General features: G+C 54.0%; 3 protein-coding genes across 6 annotated transcripts in view; 1 reads left to right on the plus strand and 2 right to left on the minus strand.

Annotated features, from left to right (window-relative positions):
• Positions 1-18: 18 nt before the first annotated feature.
• On the minus strand, positions 19-3,092 carry POLR2E (RNA polymerase II, I and III subunit E). Its single transcript, XM_010724909.4, has 8 exons — positions 2,934-3,092; positions 2,683-2,857; positions 2,486-2,601; positions 1,462-1,542; positions 1,255-1,313; positions 1,023-1,101; positions 678-756; positions 19-315 (listed from the first exon to the last, which is right to left on the minus strand). The coding sequence occupies exons 1-7, from the start codon at positions 2,988-2,990 to the stop codon at positions 691-693; spliced, it is 633 nt and encodes a 210-aa protein (XP_010723211.1). The 5' UTR covers positions 2,991-3,092; the 3' UTR covers positions 19-315; positions 678-690.
• Positions 3,093-3,303: 211 nt separating this feature from the next.
• On the plus strand, positions 3,304-4,862 carry GPX4 (glutathione peroxidase 4). Its single transcript, NM_001308651.1, is given in 7 exon segments — positions 3,304-3,378; positions 3,505-3,593; positions 3,697-3,841; positions 3,923-4,074; positions 4,159-4,183; positions 4,432-4,491; positions 4,598-4,862. Coding segments are annotated over 7 exon segments (579 nt in total). The 3' UTR covers positions 4,631-4,862.
• An 847-nt stretch (positions 4,863-5,709) lies between these two features.
• SBNO2 (strawberry notch homolog 2) overlaps positions 5,710-20,370 on the minus strand; it is a 51,693-nt gene continuing 37,032 nt past the window's right edge. For all 4 annotated transcript variants that reach the window (XM_085211658.1, XM_085211657.1, XM_085211659.1 and 1 more), the window contains 21 exons: positions 20,017-20,134; positions 19,731-19,836; positions 19,122-19,275; positions 18,545-18,721; positions 17,936-18,033; positions 15,550-15,632; positions 14,347-14,547; positions 14,068-14,243; positions 13,736-13,867; positions 13,331-13,466; positions 12,573-12,685; positions 11,604-11,675; positions 11,138-11,246; positions 10,774-10,848; positions 10,274-10,417; positions 9,951-10,045; positions 9,500-9,592; positions 9,157-9,288; positions 8,843-8,919; positions 8,480-8,670; positions 5,710-8,357 (listed from right to left, as the gene is read on the minus strand). In XM_085211658.1, coding sequence (XP_085067784.1) covers positions 7,741-8,357; positions 8,480-8,670; positions 8,843-8,919; positions 9,157-9,288; positions 9,500-9,592; positions 9,951-10,045; positions 10,274-10,417; positions 10,774-10,848; positions 11,138-11,246; positions 11,604-11,675; positions 12,573-12,685; positions 13,331-13,466; positions 13,736-13,867; positions 14,068-14,243; positions 14,347-14,547; positions 15,550-15,632; positions 17,936-18,033; positions 18,545-18,721; positions 19,122-19,275; positions 19,731-19,836; positions 20,017-20,134 — 3,099 coding nt within the window. In that variant the 3' untranslated portion in view covers positions 5,710-7,740. The remainder of the gene's footprint in view (positions 8,358-8,479; positions 8,671-8,842; positions 8,920-9,156; positions 9,289-9,499; positions 9,593-9,950; positions 10,046-10,273; positions 10,418-10,773; positions 10,849-11,137; positions 11,247-11,603; positions 11,676-12,572; positions 12,686-13,330; positions 13,467-13,735; positions 13,868-14,067; positions 14,244-14,346; positions 14,548-15,549; positions 15,633-17,935; positions 18,034-18,544; positions 18,722-19,121; positions 19,276-19,730; positions 19,837-20,016; positions 20,135-20,370) is intronic.

Raw genomic sequence — 20,370 nt, forward strand, 5'->3', positions numbered from 1 at the left:
GAAATGCAGAACAGTGAAGAACAGCAAGTATAAACCTTTATTAAAAATAAGATCTCATAGAACAGGGCAGCAAAAGCCTCTTTCCACTCATTTCTTCCTGTGTAATTCAAGTGCTTCGAGGTGCTTTCATGGCATTCCTTAATGAAGCAGAAGGATTTGCAGCAAAATCCATGCTGGAAAATGAGGAACTGGGCCAAACAACTGCGGAGAGGCAGCAGGGACAGAGGACTTCCTCAGCCATCAAACACAGACAGCTGAGAGAGCTGTGAGCTGTCGGTGGATGGGAAGATCAGATGTCACACAACTGTTTCACATCTGGAAGAAAGAAGTCAGGATGTGAATGAGCTCGTGTCTCCCTCAGCAGATTGCTCTCAAGGCAAATCCCCCCTGAGCACTGAGAGATGTGCCTTCAGCAGTGGCACTGAGGCACCAGACCAGTACAGCCTTGCTCTGATCCATCCCACACAGTTCCCTACACAAATCATTTACATCACTTGGAGGGAATCCTTTCCCAGAGCCAACTCACTTCAAGTCACATCTGGAAAGCCACAGCACAAGTTTAAAGCACTGCCCAAAGATGGGGATTTCACACATTACCTGGGGATTTCACACATTACCTGGGGACTTCACACATTACCTGGGGACTTCACACATTACCTGGGGACTTCACACATTACCTGGGAGCTCTGATCACTGCACCAGCCTGTAGGTGATGTAGCGGCCCGCAGTCTCACTCGGTCTGATGATCTTCACCACCTGGAAGGCCAGCAGAAGGAACACTGGGGGATGGTTGGTGTTACAGCAGCTGTTGCCAGCTGGTTCAGCAGGCAGCCAAGCCTGGCCCCAGGGCTACCTGCTGGTTTGCACACATCTCTACCTAATCCATAACATTTAGGAAAAAAAAAACAAAACTAAAAAGGAGGAAACCTTTCCCATCGCCGAGCTCTGAAGTACTGTGCTGCTACAGCTCCTCACCCTGCCTGCAGGGCCCTGCTGTTTGTTATCAGGCTGTTTTCTCTTACCTGGCCTCTCTTTATCCCGAAGTACCGGGCCACGGGATCCCCAGCCTGGATCCTGGGGAGTTGGTTCTCCCTCAGCTTACTGCGTGGAGTCAAGGAGAACCCAGGATTCGTCCCAAGGCAGGGCACAGCCAACAGAACATCATACACTCCTATGGTCAGAGGTGTTCATTTTTGGCCCAAGGCAAGCACTCATCACACCCTGACAGGAAGGAAAGGACCAAACAAAGGATACTATCTGGCCAGCAGCTCGGTTACTTCTTCTTTTGTCATGACAACGTGCTCTGGGACCAGCTGTAAGCAGCAGGAGAGAAATCACAAGATTAGACAAACTGAGAAAGCAATCACAGCTGGAAGATGAGCAATTTGTGGTAAGAAATAAAGCTCCAGCAGTGCCACCCAGCACAGGGCTGGGATGAAAGGGACACCCTGCACTGCTCACCTCATGTTCAGTGATGTTGATCAGGAGCTCCTGCTGCAGAAACTGCTCCAGAATGTATTTGGGAGCCATGTCGACCAGGGACTGGGAAGGAAGAAGCACAAGACGCTGCAGCACTGCTCTGGAACAGTCTCAGTGTGACTGCTCAGCACTGCCCCATGATGAGCAGCAGCACCAGAAGGGCAGCACAGTGTTTGTGCTCACCCTGACAGTCACACAGGCAGACAGCAAACAGATCTCTGTGCCCCATGACTGTTCCAGTGCTCCGTCACCATCACCGTAAAGAAGTTCTTGCACACGTTTATGTAGAACTTCCTGTGCTGCACCTTCTGGCTGTTTCCCCTCGTCCTGTCTCCACACACTGCTGAAAAGAGTCTGGCCTCACCACTCTGCCCCCCACACCTCAGCTATTTATAAACCTGGATCAGGTCCCCTCTCAGTCGTCTTGTCTCAAGGCTGAACAGACTCAGTTCACTCAGCCTTTCTCCATAGGGGAGATGCTCCAGGCCCTTCACCATCTTGGTGGCCCTCCGCTGGACTCTTTCCAAGAGATCCCTGTCTTTTTTGTACCGGGGAGCCCAGAACTGGACACAGCACTCCAGATGAGGCCTTACCAGGGCAGAGTAGAGAGGGAGGATCACCTCCCTCGACCTGCTGGACACGCTCTTCTTAATGCACCCCAGAATGCCATTGGCCTTTTTGGCCACGAGGGCACACTGCTGGCTCATGGCCAACCTGTCGTCCACCAGGACGCCCAGGTCCCTCTCTGCAGAGCTCCTCTCCAGCTCCTCATCCCCCAACCCGTGTCGGTGTGCGTGCAATTATTCCTCCCCAGATGCAAGACTTTCCGCTCGCTTTTCTTAAACCTCATCTGGTTTCTTAAAGGTCGCCTCGATTCAACGCACTGAATGCTGAGCAAGCCCAGCGTTAAGGCACAGAACCTTTGATAAGAGGTTTTCTCTGCACAAAAACTCCCTGTTTACGGACCCAGGGGTTCAAACAGCCCCGGGGCCGCATTGCACCGCACCTGCTTGGCCGAGGGGGTCATTCCCTGCTGCACCACGATCAGCGCACGCGTGATGTTCTCCTCCTGCATGCGCTGGCAGTACATCTTGATGGTTTTGATGCCGACTTTGGGCTCCTCTGTATGAAAAACGGCACCGGGTGAGGCCGAACCCGGCGACCGCGCGGCGACTCCGTTCCCAGCCCGGTCCCACAGCTCACCGGGAAAGAAAACGAACATCTGGTCGGTCGGATCGTCGTTGTGAGCCACCAGCACGGTCAGGTCGGTGCGGCGCGGGCGGCCCTCGCTGGGTTTGTCCCCGAACTGCCCCTTGAATTCCTCCAGCGTCTGATCCAGCTCGTCCTGCGTCACCAGGTAGCCGCGGTCGTGGCACAGCTGGGAGAAGAAGCGCCGCATGAGGAGAGGAGAGGAGAGCTGAGACCGGACCGCCCCGAACCGCCCCGCCCCGCACCTGCATGATGGTCTTGCGGATCTTCCACAGCCGGTACGTCTCCTCCTCGTCGTCCATGCTGCCCCGCAGGACCCCGGGCTGCCCGCCGCAATGCCGGTCCCGAGGAGCTGGCGGGGCCGCCCCGCGCGGGGTCCTTCGCCGCAGGGAACGCCGGGAGATGTAGGCGGAGGGCGGGGGAAGGAATGGCGCAACGACGCCGTCCTCGCCCTCACGCGGATTCTCACGCCTCTGCGGCCGCTTCGCCAATCTGATTGGTCGATTCTCCCGTCTGTCAGCCGAGGGAGCCGCTCGCCCCGCGGCGCCGCAACGGGAGGGCGGCGCCTCCGCGCGTCCGAGCCGCCGATTGGTCGAGGGGCCGGGCGGTGGCGGGATGGGTTGGGGTTGGCGCTGGGGACGGGCGCTGCTGTGCGGGGCGGCGGCGGTGCGGGGCGCGGAGCGGAGAATGGTGAGCGGGGGGGAGGCGGGCCGGGCCGGGCCGGGCCGGGGGGGGCTGCGATGGGCCCGGGTCGGACTGCGGGACGGGAGCGGCCGGGACCGCGTAGTGACCGCATGGTGACCGCTGACCCCGCAGTGCGCGCAGGCGGACGAGTGGCGCTCGGCCACCTCCATGTACGACTTCCACGCGCGGGACATCGACGGGCACGACGTGGCCTTGGAGCGGTACAGGTGCGGGGCGGGCCGGGCAGCGCTGTGCGGCGGCTCAGTGCTCAATGCGGCGGCCGCACGCATCCCCTCCCCCGCTTTGCCCCCCCCATTCCCGCAGGGGCTTCGTCTGCATCGTCACCAACGTGGCGTCCAAATGAGGAAAGACCGCGGTGAATTACACTCAGCTCGTCGATCTGCACGCTCGATACGCTGAGAAGGGCTTACGGATCCTGGCTTTCCCCTGCAACCAGTTCGGGAAGCAGGTGGGCACCGCGGAGCAGGGAGGGGCTGTGCGGGGATCCCCGAGCACGGTGTGACCCCCGCCGCTCTCCCTCCCCCCGCAGGAGCCCGGGGACGAGGCGCAGATCAAAGCCTTTGCGGAGGGCTACGGGGTGAAGTTCGATATGTTCAGCAAAATTGAGGTCAATGGGGACGGCGCCCACCCGCTGTGGAAGTGGATGAAGGAGCAGCCCAAGGGCCGGGGCACGCTGGGGAAGTGAGTGCTGGATGGGGAGGGGGCAATGGGGCCGTGCTGCAGCGCAGTTCTGCTCCTCTCACCCCCGGTTTTTCTCTCTCTCAGTGCCATCAAGTGGAACTTCACTAAGGTAGGGGCCGTGCTGCCTTCTCCGGGGCTGTGTGTGGGTCAGACCTTCAGCTTTGGGGTGAGGGGGGAGAACCCCCAGGCACTGTGCCGGTATTGGGGTGTGGGATGGGAACGGGCTGAGGGGGAGCAGCTCTGCAGGGTGCAGCTCTGCTATAGGGCAGTCCAGCCCCGGAGCAGAGCCCTGTGCTGCTCAGCCGTTCCCATGCTGCAGCTGGACTCGTTCATTTGGCTCCTGCTTCACTCCCACAGTTTCTTATCAACCGCGAGGGCCAAGTGGTGAAGAGGTACAGCCCCATGGAGGATCCTTCCGTAAGTTCTGCCCGCGCTCTGCCCGACCTTCAGCCCCAGCTGAGGGCTCCTGGTGTGTGCTCAGGGCAGTGGTGCTCTCAAGGTGATGCTCCCCTTCGTCTCGAAGGTGATCGAGAAGGATCTGCCCGCCTACCTGTAGAGCTGCGTGCCGAGCTGCTGCCCAGCACCGCTCCCTGCTCCCCGTGGGCGCCGTCCTGCAGCACCATGACGGTCTGCCTTGAAGCCAGCTTGCTGGTGAGGCAGACCCGAAGATTTGGCGTGCACCTGCTGGAGGAAGGCGTCCCAGAGCCGGGGGGCTCTGCTGGGCAGCCCTTTCCCGTAGCCGTAATGTAGTGTCTACTGTCCACTTGCAATAAATCCACTGGAAATGAGTGCTGTCTGCGTGTGTGGATGGGGATGGAGCTGATGTGCTGCTCCCCTGCTGCACCTTGGGGGGGGAAACCAGGGCTCAGTGGGGCTGCTGGGAGCTTTCACAGAGCCAGTAGGGATAATCCTCATTAGTGCTGACGGGGAAATTACACCAAATCCCGGGTCAGCTGCTGCCCCGAGGAAAAGCTGAAGTAGAGGAGCACGTCTGCACGTCCCATTGGCAGAACTGACCCTCCCCCCTGTGTGTCGTGCTGCACAACAACACGGTGTCTGCCTAAATTAGATTCCCTGGCTGGAGGAGCTGCGGCACACAGGCACACAGCAACGCCCAGTGCCCCCAGCAGCAGCACTCCCTGTTCAGTGGTGCAAGATGCAGCCCGAGGCAGCCAGTGTGCAAGCACTCCAAACAGTGCTGTGGTGAAACACCGCGTGGTGACACAGCACGTGGAGCTGAGCTGGGGCTGCGGGGCTCAGCCCTGCCCCCAATGTGGGGTAAGGGTGAAGCTGGGAGCACAGCAGGGCTGCCTGTCCCTCTCTGGGGTAAGGAGCAGTGCATGGGGCAGAGCTGTGCCTGCGCAGCAGCTCACTGTGGAGTCATCTGTACGAACAAGAGTGCCTTTATCTGTGTTTTCTGCAGCAAAGCTGGGGAAAAAAACAAACAGATGTTGGCCTCTGACTTGGAGGCCACAGTCTAGGCAGGATCCTCCCCCAGCCCCGCTCCTCCCAGGGGTGGCCCAGTGCCATGGGGTGTGAGAGGAGCACCGGCAGCCGGTGGGATGTTGATCCCAGGCCTGGTGGGAGCCTGGGGAAGGCTGAACAGACAGAGCTGGGACTTACAGAGACCTCACGTGTGGCTCCTTTCTCTTTTTACTGAGGAGATTGAAAAATGATCCTTCTGAGGCAAGTAGAAAATTCAGGAATTATTAGTCCAAGGCACATGTTCTAAAAAAAAAAAAATCTCTTTACATATATACATCTCAATTAATTATAAATACACATAGAAAAAAACAAAGGCAAACGACAAGCAGATTAAAAAGTGCTAACAAAAAGGTGTAAGGGAAGAAAAAGAGGGACTCATTTAAAAATACATACAATCAGTAGGACAACTGCATAATAATTTAGTTAAAAGATATCGTTACATATTATTAACCCTGACAAAAACACAGGATCAGGGCAGGGAGGGGTTTCCTTGAAGGTGCTCTCTGTCTTCCAGAGATGGGGGAGGGATAATTGCATATATTTTAACATCGTGTGTCAAAGCTGCCACGTGGGACTCTGGTAACGTGGCACAGTGGTGGGCAAAGGGCACCCAGGTGGGAATACCTCGTTGTGATTCCTGAGTTTGAGTCTCTCTGAAATGGGTTTTCTTGGTATCCTTTTCCCTCGTTGCCGAGAATTCAGCAAGTGCCAAGTGAGTGAATGTGAGTGTTGTGAGCCGGGAAATACTTTAAATAGGAGGGGAAGAGGAGAGCCCTGCTCTGCTGGGAGCTTGGGGGCACGCAGGAGCTCCCATCTTTGGTGTGGGCTGTGAGGTAAGGAGGGTTCCTTGGACACGGTCAAACTGTGAAGGTGGTGGGGGGGCAGGGGGCCCACGGGCTGCCCCTGCTCTCAGCGCAGCGGGGCAGGGAGCCCTCAGTCTCTGGGGTTGCAGCAACCCATGGCGCTTCCCACAGCTGGGGCTTCTGTGCCCGGAGGGGCTCAGGAGCTCATGAAAAGCTGCAGCCCCTCAAGACTGACCTTCTGGGCAGGGGGCAGCCCCTCCAGGTCCTCGGAGAGCTGGGCCAGCTGGGGAGGAGCTCACATCCTTCCCCTGAAAGCATCCCGGTGCTGCTTCCAGGGACGCCCAGGTGATTGAAGGCAGAGAACAGATGCAGAGGGGAGGATGCAGAGCAGCTACCTCAGGGCAACGCTGCCAGTTCCCTGCCACACTCCTCAGGTTAAGCAGAGAAAACAAAAGCTAAGTCCCCGGGACCTGCCCAGGTGCGAGGTGTGGAGCAGGGCTGGCAGCGGTGCCCTCTGTGCTGGGGGGCAGCTGCCCACCTTGCTGCTGGGGCAGGTGGGGATGTGGGGCAGTGCAGTGCAAAGCAGACGTTTGCTCTTTGGTATTGGAGGTTGGATATGCAGCATGAGCAGCAGTACTGCACATCCCTGTGCTCGCCAGGGACCTCTCTCTGTGGGGCTGAGAGCAGTGCTGGGTGACACAGCCAGGCCATCCCTGTCCCAGCCAAGAAGCCCTGCAGCACAGGGCTGGGGAGAAGGCCAGGACAACAAGCACACGACAGCAAAATTTGGGAAAAGCATGGCCAGCTGCAGCAGCCCTGCAGGCTCAGGAGAGGTCATGGGACTCATGGCCCCCACGCTCCAGGAAATCCCTGCGTGGTCCCAGCATGGCTGAGCTGCGACAAACTCAGCAGCTCTGCCACGATCCTGGCTAATTAGGTGCTGGTGCAGTCAGTTCCTGCAACTGCTGCAAAGCTGAGGCAGCTTCAGGGGCTGCAGCTGCAGTGCTCTGGGCTGAGAGAGGCACAACCTGGCTTGGAAACTCAGTAGTCTGCAGGGGATGGGTGTCTCTCCTTGGTCTCACACAGCACTGACCCGTGAGCAGGACTTGAACACAGCAGAGACCATCAGTCCAGATCAGCTGAACTTGGCAGCACTCAACTACCCCCAAGCACGTTATATACAAATCTATACATGCCTGACTGTATATTATATATAAATAAACTTTGCTTTAAGGAACTATAATTTTTTTTCTTCCCTCAATAAAAGAAATGGATCAGTCCAAACCAGTAGAAAAGCCAGGGCTCCCCAGCCCTCATCTCTGCACCAAAGGATATGGATTTGCAGTGGCTGAGAGTCACCCGGTGCGCCCAGAGGCTCTCAGAAGTTTGGGAAAAGCCCACTGAACTGGATCACACTCTGGCGCTCCTGGGGGAGTATGTTCTCTTGAGGGGCCCCATTGAACGTCCTCAGCATGTCCTCCAGGATCTCTCTGAAATTGATATTTCCATCCTGTTGAACAAAATCTTCCTGCTGCTGCAGAGTCTGTGAGGGCTCAGGGTGAGGCAGGGGCTGATGTTCTTGCAGCGAAGAGCTCAGAGGCACGCTCCCCTCCAGGATGGAGTCTGGGCTCTTGAAGGCAGAAAGGTGGCTGAAGCCAAAGGGAGATCCGTGCTGCTGGTGGGGCTGGAGCACAGGCTCCGGGGGGAAGCACAGAGCGCTGGGCTCCGGGTTCATCACGTCAGGAATGCTGTTGCTGGGAGGGCTGTAGGTCAGATCCAGGATCTCGTCCTGGCGCAGGGAGTGCTGGGGTAGGGAGAGCCCAGGCGCTGTCTGCGTGAGGTCCAGGGGCTGCTGCAGCATGTGCAGGGGGAGGGAGAACTGCAGGCTCTGCTCTTGTGCCTGGAGGAGTCGGTTGTGCTTCCGCTTCACGTTCTCATCCATCTGCTTCAGCTCCTCCAGCACCTTACGAACACAGGTCTCGGGGATCTTTATCCCTAAGGGAGGAACGTGCCTCAGTCCCCAGAGCACTTCAGGAAGGGAGGGAAAGCTGTGGGGCCAGAGGCAGAAGTACCAGGGCCCATTCATGCCCCCGCTCCCTTCCCCACATTTCACCTACCAACTTGTTTCTTCTTCTCCTTGGTCTTGAGGCGGACGATCTGCAGGTAGCTGGTGTTAGTGATGTCTGCCATGATGCTGGCAATCCTGCTCCACACTCTCAGCAGGGCTCCACACAGCATGTAGTAGTGACGCAGGCGCATGCCCTGGAAACACTCCTTCCCCTCCTGGATCAGCTTGCAGCTCCTGTTCCTTCAAATAGGAGAAAATGACTTGAATTAGCATGGCAGATTGTTACACTCACTGCCTCCATAGCATGTCCCCCACTCACTGCTACAGCCCAGACCCCAACAACACTGTTGGGGAGCACAGGACAAGCCCCCCACCCTGAGAGCTGGGCAGGTTTGGGGTGTGCATCCCTTACCAGACAGCATGGTTGCACTTTTTCAAGGAGAAGTGATAACAGCTCTCCCAGTGCTCCTTGGCTTCATCAGGTGTCACCTGCAGAAGAAGCAATTACAGGCAGAGGTCAGGATTTTCCACTGTCTGACATACAGCTGACACCTGAAATCCAGGACTGGGAGGCAGCACACCCAGCTGCTACCACTGCTTCTGCCTGATGCACAACAGGGATATGAGAAGGTGTAAAGAGGTTACATGAATGCCCTTCAGCCAGCCCTGCTCAGAGAAAGATGCTCGTCCCTCTCCCCACGCTGCAGGACTGCAGCTCCCGCCTACCTGCCGGTACTTCTTGTGCAGACTGTCCAAGCTCTCAGGCTGGCTCTGCTTCCCAATATTTGGCTTGTAGAGGATGAAGTTCTTGCCACGGCCCTGCTCTGCCAGCAGACAGGTGTATTTGTTGCCTCGTGTCTGTTGGGGCAGAGCTGATGGTTACAGTCACATGGGTCTTTCCCCCCAGGCCCGTACTTGTCTGAACCAGCCCTTCTCCATGATGCAGTTCTTGGAGGCATCTCCCAGCCCCCAGCACGAGGTCAGACACAACCCAAGGGCCGTGACAGACCTCCTCTGAGGAGCTATCCTCTCAGCTGAGGTGTCATCCTGGCAGAGCCCCAGAACCTACCTTGTAGGAGAGGTAGAAGCCATCATAAGATCCTGTCAGTTTCAGTGACTTCTCATAAGCTTCCTCCCACTTCAGACCTCTGTCAACACTGATCTAAATGAGGACAAACACGGATTCTGTAACTTCAGAGCATGGGACAAAAGCATCAATGTCTGTCTCACAAAACACTCCCTTTTCAGCACAAACTTGGTGCTGCTGCAGCCTGGAAACAGGCTCTACCAGGCTACACTCCAGGGCATTACAGCCCAGAGAGCCCCTAGGCAGCACAGGGCCTCTCCTTGCCTCCTCTATGTGATTCCCAGCATCAGTGACCTACTCAGGACCACAGCAAACATGACACAAGCATGACAAACAACCATGGAGCAGGGAGAGGGATCCAGCAGTTCACAGCTCCAGCATGGAAAGCAACAGAGAAGACTGGACTGCAGAAACAGCAGTGCAGGTTGCCTACCTTATAAAACACAACCTGCCCATCCTGCGGGTGCCCAGGGGTCAGAAAGACCTCCTTGCTTTCCTCGTAGATCTCATCAATTCCTGGAGCTAAATCTGTAGCACAAAGAAAGACCAAAACACATGCCCAGGTGTAAGATCCATCTCCCTGTGCCACCTCCTCTTCCTGCACAGGAGTCTCAGGATCTGTGCTATGTGGGGCTGGGACCCTCCAGCACCTGAGAAGGCGATGGGGACAGAGGAATAGCCAGTGGTCAGCACAGGAAAGAGCAGGGAACCTCAGAGGTGCAGTATAAGAAGTCTGATCACCCCTTTCCTCCTTACCTAGGATGCCCATGTCGTATTTGCCCTCCTTCTTGTCCTTTTCAATCAGATAGTCAAAGGTATCAGAGAAATACTGGAACAGCATATTCTGCTTGTCCACCTCCAGGCCCAGGATCCGGTTGAGGAACTTGGTGATGGAGCAGTCTGCAAGAGTGCAGCAGGGCAGCGAAGACTGAGTAGCTGGCTGACCAACACATTCCCAAAGACATCCAAAAAGAGAATCCCCACCCTTCCTCAGAGCAGCACAGTAGCAACGCATAAGAGAGCAGCCCAAGGGCTGTTCCTCCAGGCTGTCAGCTGTCAGGTTGCTGCAGGGAAATACGATCTGCAGCGTGGACTATACCCTACAGACTCTGCCCTCACAGCAGCAGTGCCATGTTCTGTCCTGCCTGCACAGCAAGCTCCTTGAGGCTGTGTTCTGGTGCAGATGGGGTGGGAGGGCTACAACAATGCCTCTTCCATTTCTCCCTTACACTGGCCAGGAAAAATATGACATGTACCTTTCTCTACTGAGACAGTGCCATACTTCAGCTGATTGCAGCAGATCCCCACGGAGATAAGACCTTGCTTCATTTCTGGAAAAAGAGAAAGCAGCTTGAGTATTTTAGGGCCACCCCATCCCTAACAGTAACACTTTCCCTTCAGTACCCATTATTTCACAGTTAAGTCTGCACCACATCCATTCTCCCCTTTGCTTGGCAGGATGACACGTATCTGCATGAGCACAGAGCCATTAGATCAGTGGCAGCGTTCCCTCTGAGCTTCTGCTCCCAGCTGCTGTTTTCTTTCCTCAGACATCCCAACCCTGAAATCGACCTGGCCAGAAAGATGCAGCAGGAATCCTGGAGCTGATGATGTTCTTACCCTGGAAAAATGCAGCCTCTCCTCTCTCATAGCTCTTGGGCACAGGAACTCTGTTCTCCGTGTAGTTGAGGATAGTGGAGAGAACTCTGTCTAGTGCTTTAGCCCCATACTGTGAAAGGAGACAAGAGTAACGCATGGCAGGAAATGACTTGCAGAGAAACCCCACTAAGAGAGGGCTGTGCTGAGGGATGCTGTGGGTCAGGGTCATACCCTGTCCCCAGGGCCCAGAGTGCAGGACCCTGCACACCCTCACCCAGCAATGAGGCTAGCTCCCCTGAGGACAGGGGCTGTTCCCCTGCGGAACAACTCCGTTCTGGGTGCCACACTTGGGTGCTGGGTGCTGATGCTGCTAGGCCAGATCCTGCCTGTAGATGCCAGCAATGATCAGCCTGTCCCTACTGAAGGCACTCGCTTACTGCTTTGACCCCTCCTTGGCTGAGCTACTCTGAGAACAGCTGCAAGTTACCTTATTCTCAAAGTTGTACTTGCTGAGGTCTCGGGATTCAGTGGCCCTCCGGTCTCCGTGAGTTAAGGCACCCTAGGAAGACAGACCAAGCAAAAAAATCTTGCTTTTAGCTGATACAAAACACCTGCCAAGGACGGCCAAATGCTGTGGTTTAACTGGGCAGCTGCTCAGCACCACAGTGTCACCGCAGTCCCCAAGCAGCAGCTGCCCCCTGGCCAACTCCTCACAGTTCCTGAAGATTTTTCACATGATCTCACATGCTATGGAGTAGCCCTTTGTGAGTGTAGGTCAGCTGCCCCGGGTCTGACTCCCCCACCCCAGCTCCCCTCGCTGGCAGGACATTATGACAAGCTGAAACGTCCCTGGCTCTGTGCAGCACTGCTCAGCAACAGATAAAGCATCAGTGTTGTCAACACTGTATTTCTCTCAAAGCCAAAACATAGCATCATACCAGACAGTATGAAACAAAAAACCCACTCCTCTGTCCCAGCAGAAACCAGGACACCAAGGCCAGGCAGTATCAGAAGAGGTCTGATAGTGAATGTGCTACAGGCAGGCAGTGATTTTCTGGAACACTGGGACTTTACCAGAGCATTTGGGGATTTATCAGAAGGGAATTAAAATGAAACAGAGTCTAATAAATTATTCCATATGTTACTTCATTGGCTTTCTGGAAATAGGTGGGCGTGCACTGCTGTAGTAGTATGGGGGAATTCCAGATGCTGGCATTCTGCTTCCTCCAGTATCCTCCTGGATATCCGTTGCCTTGGTTATTCTTTACTTCCTTTTCAAAATCTTAGGATGATGTTAAAGACCTTCTGCATTCCTCAGCTGCAATGCTTTCAAGCCAGGGGGTGATGCAATCCCTCCCACTACTTACAGTGGCCATGCCAGTAAGAATATTGGAATGGAAGCTATTCAGAAAGAATTGGAGTTAAAGCAGTAATTTATTTGCTGCAGGGTACTTACTAGGCTCTCCAGACGTTTTGCCACGATGGAGGCAAACCTCCTCTCTCCAGCAAGCTCAGAGATAAGGAAGACATACTCTGGAGCAGAAACTTGGTTTGATCGGTGCGTTCGACCTACAGGGACACGAGAACAGAAGGGAAAGGAGAGGTTGGTACAGCCTGTTTAGTAATGAAGAGAAGCTGAGCAGGTGAGAGGCAAAACAACTTTCCATGTCATGCTGGTTTCAAAACAGGTCTTTCCTTTGGGGTAAAAGAACAGAGGTACAGCTGCATTTATCACTCTGTTGCTGCTGAGACCTTGTCAGAGTTGAGTTTATAGCCCTCACACTCCGGGTTTGAGCTACAGAATGCACTAATTCTTTTGTGCTCACATATTGAGGAACTTGCTCTTCTCATCCTACAGAGCCTCTACAGGATGGAACAGAAACCTTCAAGCATGTTTATGGGGATGCCCTCTGCTCCCATCTACAGACAGGAAGGCTTTTCCCTTTCCATACTGCAAACCACTTCCGAAATCAACACAAACCTTCCCCACGAGTTCAGTCAGACACCACTGCTCTGTGTCTGGATTGACCCCCAAAGCAAAGCAGAGGAGCGCTGTGCTCTGAAAGATGGCATCTCTCAGAAAGCTGGAGGACTGCAGCACCAGCCTGGCTCAGGAGGCCACACGTGCTTTTGCATTTCAGGGCTGCTCAAGGTTTCATCATCTGCACCATGCTCGGGAGAAGGGGGCAGTGACCAGAGACCCTCAGCCCTCACCGAACTGCTGAATGGCACGGTCTGCACTCCAGGGCAGCTCCAGTGTCATGTGGACGCGGCGCTTCTGGTTTTTCACCCTTCTGTCTGCTTGGAGAGAGATTCCTGAGCTGGAGGCCTCAGAGATTATTGCTACAAGCTGAAAGAGAGAGAGAGAATATACGGGAAAGGGGTGTGAGATCCCTGTATATTTGCAAAACTGTTACAAGGAACAGCCCAAAGGACAATGGCAGCCCACAGGCCTCCTTGTCACCTCCCAGCAGGACAGGCACAGGCAGACAGAAGGTGCAGAGCTTTGCTGATCTAAGGCTGGCAAGGCAAAAGCATGCAGACACCTTCCCCTTCCCTCACCTCTCCACACACTCCATGCAGAGGTTTGGAGGTTTCCTTGGCTCAGACCTAACTCACCTTCTCCCCATTCATAAAACGCTCCTTCTCCTTCAGGTTGACGTGGTCAATAGAGAGGCCTTGCTCTGCACGAGACTCAAACATGACAGAGCCATCTGGCCTGCAAACCACCCGGCCCTTTCGCCCAGTCATCTGCACAGAAAAGAGAGGAGCTGTTATCAGAGAGGGCAGACCTACACAGGGCACCAGTATGGGGTGTTTGGGAAGTCAATCCACAAGATTTTCAGACAGCCAGGAAGGAAAGCAAGCTCTCTTCCAGCTGCAACTCCCTCTGCTGGCCCTTCTTCCTGTTAACTAGTGCCACCCAAATACACCCTATTGTGAAGGGGTACCTCAGCCACGTGCTCCGGTCCCCCAAAGTGATTGATCAGTTCATCCAAGGTATTGAGAGGTAGCTCTTTGCCCAGTGCTTTTACTTTTGCTAGTAGGTCCTGCTTCATCTTTTCCACATGCTCCAGTTCTCTCAGGCCATGTGTGTCTCTATGGCAAGGCGGCATGTGAAAACTACCTGCAAATGAAATGCAAAAGTTTAGAGTCACCTGGAAATTGCAAATCAGAGGAGCTGCCATCAGTGAGAAGGGAACCAATCCCACGCTGCTGGCTCTGCTTACTTCTGCTCTCGGTCACAAAGCCATTGAAGGCGTGCTCAATGAAGATGACATCGTCAGTCTCAAGCACAGACTCTGGGGAGGAGTTGAAGTCGCTGTCGAGCCCCATGTCAGAGTCGGTGCTGCTGTCATCGCTGATCTTGATCACCCCCATGGGGTCACACATGCCCTTCACAGCCTTGGGGCAGCGGCCCCTCTGCTTGCCTGCAAGGGAGAGCGAGCAGGGTCAGCCTTGTGCAAAAACAGCAAGTGCCAGCTCAGAAAGAGGAAAAGTGATCACAATACAGCCGAGCTGCCCTCAGTGAGAGGGCCTTCTCAGAGAGAGAAAGCCTCCCGAGAATGGCAGGACAGTTAGGAAGGAAGGGAGAGAGGGGGAAGGAAGGAGAGAGAAGGAGAAAGGAAGAGAGAGAAAGGAAGAACAAGGCAATTCGTATCAGGGCTGCAGCTGATTGCACACGTCAGGATAGCACACATCTGGTGATAAGCAGTGCTGACTCCTCAGCAGAAGGAGCCTGCAGGTCTGGCTGCCTTCAGAGGAATGAGCAAGCAGTGGGAAGGTGACAGTGTTTTGGTGTTTGCAGATGGGACGTCGTTTACTTCCAAGCACAGTAAGACATGCCCCTGCCATGTGAGAGGGTTCACAAAAATCAGCTTGCACTGGCTGCTCTGCAACAGCAACCTGCCAGGAAAACCTCCACAATCTGCCTGTGCTGCTGTCCACCCTTCCTCCCATCCCACTGGAGGAGAAATTCCCAAACTTCTCTTACCTGCAGCCACAGCCAAGGCATTGGCAGGGAAGTCTTTTTTTCCCCCAGGACACCTGCCATGCTACGTGTAAGGGGCAGTGGAGGAGCCCCTTGCTGCAAGAGGGAAACGTGCAGCCAGGACTGCTGCGCTCCCTGCCCACCAGTCCAGGGAAGGAAACAGCCATGGGAAGGGGAGCAGCTGCTGGGCAAGTGGTGGAGGCTCAGCCCTACGCTGGTGGCAGGGAGTGGGTCAGGGGAGGAGGGGGTGGTGACCTACAGGGTTGCTGTCCTCCGAGAGAGAGGCGGTGACAGGAGATGTGCGGGAGGGCAAACTGAAACCAGGGCAGAGCAGCGAATGCATGAAGTAGGGAAAGGGGAAAAAGGAAAAGAAAAAGCTGAGTGGCTGGGGTGAAGCAGCAAGGCAGGAGGTCAAATGCTGGGCAGTGGAGTGTGCTCTTACGTTTTCTTTTAATGCCAGTTCCTTTTTCTCTCTTTCTTTTGGTTGAAGGAAAGTGCTTCTGAATTAGTGATAGAAAGACGCCTCTGAAAGTAAGATGCAAAATTTATTCTAGCCACCAGGAACATCGCTGGTCATCACGTAGCAACGTGTATCTGAGACAGCAGCACATTTCATCTAAGAGGGGTAAATCCAGCATCACAACTACAGCATGTGGTCAGCCAGCCACCGCTATGGCGTGGCTCTCCAGACAGAGTGAGTTGCACCAGAGGGCTCTGCAGGAGACACGCAGCTCAGCCTTGGGAGCACAGTCTGCACAGCAGATCCCCAGCTGTGGGACAGGCTGTGCACTCAGTGCTGGGAATGTTCTGCTGCAGCCTTCCTGCTGGAGCGGGGCCACTCCTGGGAGATGCTGTGACAAAAACAGAGCAGACCCTGGGTTCCGTGCTGCCATGTGGCATGCCAAAGTTCTGAGATCTTTATACAGCAACTAGGAGGGAGTTTGAAACAGGAAACACGATCCTGGGAAGCTGTTACATCACTAGTGAAAAATGCAGTCAGTCTCAGTCCCTCTCTGCGTTCTGACAGCAGAGACCACTGTCGGGCTGTCCAACAAATGCACTCCACCAAGTCCTTTGGTTAACTGGACATGGGTCCGCTTGCCCACAAAATAGAGAAAAGTGACAAAAACATGGGAGAAATGGTGGTTTCGGGTGAATGGGGCAATCAGAAGGTGTGGGAATCAAATGTTTCTGTGGTCTGCTCTGCAAACAAAAGAACAAATGCTTAAATGCTGATCACGTTGGATGGGGATGAACCCCCAGTGCAATGAGAAGGCAGTGCTGAATGAGCTCTGGTTGAAAAAAAATATACATGTTGAAAGCAAAAGCTGAGAGGTGTGGACATGACAACTCGCCTGTGGGAGAAAGAGGCTGTGGTGGGAACTGGGAAAGGGCTGTACAACCCTCAGCGTGAGGGGTGGAAGGACACAGCCCTGCTCCCCGAGGGGACAGAGCCCTGGGCTGGCTGCTGAGGGACTGCAGTGACCAGGCACGGCCCTTCTGCCTCGTGTGCTGGCTGATGTCAGTCTTGGTACACAATGCAAAGCTCACTCTCAGATCTGGAGCCTCTCTGCCACTGACCTTGCTCATTTTCCTCCCCCGCTTTCCCTGTGAACAAAGGGCTGGGTTGGTATTCACTCACTGAGCAATCAGCTCACTTTTAACTCTGTTTCTCGGCATCTTTTAAGCAACTGCTTCTTCCCAGCACACTCCCCTCGAGAAATCCCCTGAAGTGCTGTAAAACCAGGACGCTGCAATTAGATGCTCCGTGGATGCCAGCAGACATCCAGTTCTCTGAGCAATGCTGCTGAGCCAATTGCTCCTGCTCCTGAAAGCAGGGACAGAGCTGAGCAGTGAGTGTGATCAGTAACAGAGATTTTCTCTTTGGGAAGCTGAGAGAGGCTCAAAGGGACCACATGGTTCTCTCACTGAGTTCCTCTGAATTTGGAGATGCAGAAATCAGTTCAAGAGACCAAACTGATTCAAGCAGTTGACAGATTTTCCTTGCACGCTGTCACCAAGCTGTGTTTGTATTTCAGGGGTGGATTGGAGACAGCACAGACTAACACAGGCTAACACAGAGGCTCCCATAGGAAGGGAGGCAGCTCGGTCTGAACTGGACATGCACTGTCCATGGCATCACTCGCTGCTTTCACTGGCATTAAAACCCATTTCAAAAGACAACAGCAATAGCTCTGCTGCCTGCAGAAGACACACAGCTCAATCCATCATCTCGCTGTATAGGAGCCAGGGGGACAGCTGGCAATGTGAGAGATGCTGAAATGCTGCCTTTACTCCCAGCTCTCCTCAGCTGGGAAGAACTGTAGAACCCCACCACCTCTTCTGCCTTGTGCTTGCCCTGAAAGCCAGCACCACAGAACCTGAACTCTCTGCCCCCTCCCCCCACTCCAGCAGTGCTGCCTTATATCACCATCCCAGCCTCTGCCATGACATGAGATTCCCTCCCTTGTTTCTTCACTGTCAACAGCACTGTTTTCCTGAGTCAGACTCCCACAAACCAGACCTGAGCCCATGTTTCTGATCCTCCTATACCTGCTGGTTCTTTTCTGCATGCAGACAGATGAGGCTGTTCATGCAAGTTTGGACCAGAGGAGATCTTAACAATCCAGGACCTGCCTCTAAATCACACTAAAGAAACAGCGCCTCAAGAACACAACAAAGAGTCCTCATGTAAGGTGAGGCCTTTATGGGAGTGAGTTTGTGGAACTGCAGGTTCTAAGTGGCCCCAGGGCAGGGCTTTCTCTTGCATGCCTCCAGCCTCCCATGCATCCCCTCCACAGAAAGAAAAGCAAGGAGTTTGAACTCACTCTGCAGCAGAAACAAAACAATTGAGATGCCCATCATTCTCATCCAGGACTTCTCGGGTGCGAGCCTCCCCCGTGGACTGCAGGCCGATGACGATGCACTGCAGGGAAACACAAGGATGGCACAGCTGGGGTCAGGGCAAGCACCTACAGGCTCAAAAGATTGCATCTCATGGTTCCAGACACATCTTCCTTCGGCCCTGTCCAAAGGATGTTGGGCTGTAGCAAGGCTGCAGATCAAGAACCATCTTTCAAACCTCCCTGCACACCACTGGGGGGATGACTTGCTTTCAAAGCTGGTTTTGCTAAGTAGTTTCTGTCAGGAATTTCTAAATCACATCCTGATAAATGCAAGGATAGAGCTGTGCTAAAGGTGAAACACCTGGAACTGCTTCTAGCTTGAACATGGCCCAAAATGCTGCTTCAAATCAGCTCGCTCATGTTCACCAGAAGCAAACAGCCTCAGAAGAAAAGGTGATATTAACTCCCCAGTACAGATTACTGCAAATGTTCCCAGAAGCAATTAACTCTCTAAGGTTACAGACAACAAGACTTCCCTTGGAATCTAAGACTGACAGCTGCTGCCCACACAGCCAGCCTCCAATACCACACCTTGTCCTTTGCCAGCTCCTCCTTGGCAAGCTCAACGAGGCGCCGGACTTTAGCAGCAATGCAGAGATACTTGAAGAAGCGTTGGTGAGCTGACCAGAACTGACCCCACAGGGATTTCCGAGACTCCAAGCCGATCAGGTCAGCTGCCTGCTGGAACACCATCAAGGCCTCTGCCCACTGCAGACAGTATCGAGAAAGGCTGAGTTAATATCTTGTTTCTCATTACTGCTGTACATGCAACTGTTAGGACAGTCTGGGGTTTGATAATCTGATTTAACTTCGGTGTTGAGGCTGCTGTGTTAGGCTGAGCAGACAGTCTGCTCATTCTCTTCTTTCTGCGGTAGCGTGATGCTGTAAGCTCTGGTTTGCAAACACAGAACTTGTAAATAGAAGTAAAAAAAGTACAAGGCTACTTCATCTTATGAAAGCTAACGGCATGCATCCTTTTCTCATTAAAAACCCCCAAAGTTTGTGGTCATGGCCCCGTCCAGAGACTTCAGTCCCTCCCACATAACAAGTGACAATGCCCCAGTCACAATTAAACACTGGTCTCCCCACTGCAGTGGGACCAGCTCACCAACTTGGCTGCTTTGTCATAGACAATCTTGTACTGCTGATCCAGTGGGATCTCCTCGATCCTGAAGGTCACTCCAGTGAAACTGAGCTGCCTGGCAATGTACATTCCGCTGACCTTCATGTCCATTGCCACGATCTCCATTGCACCAACTCCCCTGGAAGAGGGAGACAGTTGTGAGACCCCTTCCTATCCCACAGGGCAACACGGGTGAGTGATTCTGCAGAACAACTTCCCATGGCTTAACCTATCCTCAAGCACGCATTACACCCTTTTCCTAAAGGGGAAAACAACTCCTGCAGCTGCCCTTCCATTTGACTTTCTCTAGAAACTGAGAGGACAGTGTCCAGCTTGTGGACCCCATGGTCTCTGCCCTTTCTCTGAGCATGTCCTGGCTATCTCTTCCACTCTTTAAAGGCTGACACTGGGCAGGTACAGAGTGCTCAGCCGTAAGACTGCTGGGATTGCTTGGACTTTTCTTGTTTTCATGAGCAAACAGGAATTCCCAAGAAGATATCGACTGGGTCTCTGGCCAGCACTTCTCTTTCAGGGACAAACAAAGACTGCAACAAAAGTTAAGCCAGATAAACAGGGATGCTGGACGTGACTTACCTCTTTTCAATTGCATGCAGGAACTCATCAAATGCGTGGAATGGGGTGCCCTCCCCCCAGATTCCCAGGCGGCTCATATAGATCATGTTTTTTGGCTCAGAGGCACCTGTTTGAACAGAATTCACTGTCAGCAAAACCACAGCAGTTGTAAGCAGCATTGATTCCAGCAAAGTGAATGCCTAAAGGATGCTTGCTTGCCATCACGTCTCACCAGACCCAGGGACCTTTCCAAGTACTGCCCAGGCATCTGTTCACGTGGTGCCCCTCCATGCTGACAGAAGCTCACCTGTGGCACTGGCGTAAACAACCCTCGCTTGAGGCAGTTTGTTCTGAAGGTCCAACACTGCTTTGCCCATTTTAGTAGAGCTGGCATTTTTGGCTTTGTGGCATTCATCAAATACAATCTGAAAGTGAATGTCAGTTAAGGAGAAAGGACATCTTTTCATTACAAGGATGGCAGAAAATACAAGCCAGATTCCTCCAACCTACTGAACAGCCAGTCCTAGCATGAATGCTGATAAGGTCAATCCTAGCTGTGCCCTCCCCCTCCTTCAATTCCACTGCACTGTGGAGGAGGACAGAAGGGCATGGGGAGGACATATGTTCATAAATATGGACGCTGGGCACAAGGCTGTCCTAC

The sequence above is a fragment of the Meleagris gallopavo genome, chromosome 30 (genome assembly GCF_905368555.1).
Source record: "Meleagris gallopavo chromosome 30, MGAL_WU_HG_1.1, whole genome shotgun sequence".
In the NCBI taxonomy this organism is placed as follows: domain Eukaryota; kingdom Metazoa; phylum Chordata; class Aves; order Galliformes; family Phasianidae; genus Meleagris; species Meleagris gallopavo.

Excerpts from the sequence above, each read along its gene's own strand:
- POLR2E (XM_010724909.4), bottom strand. The coding sequence starts at position 2,990 with ATGGACGACGAGGAGGAGACGTACCGGCTGTGGAAGATCCGCAAGACC. Across the intron at positions 1,543-2,485 it reads TGACCCCCTCGGCCAAGCAG|TCCCTGGTCGACATGGCTCC; the intron begins GTGCGGTGCAAT and ends CTTCCTTCCCAG. Across the intron at positions 1,314-1,461 it reads TCAACATCACTGAACATGAG|CTGGTCCCAGAGCACGTTGT; the intron begins GTGAGCAGTGCA and ends TGCTGCTTACAG.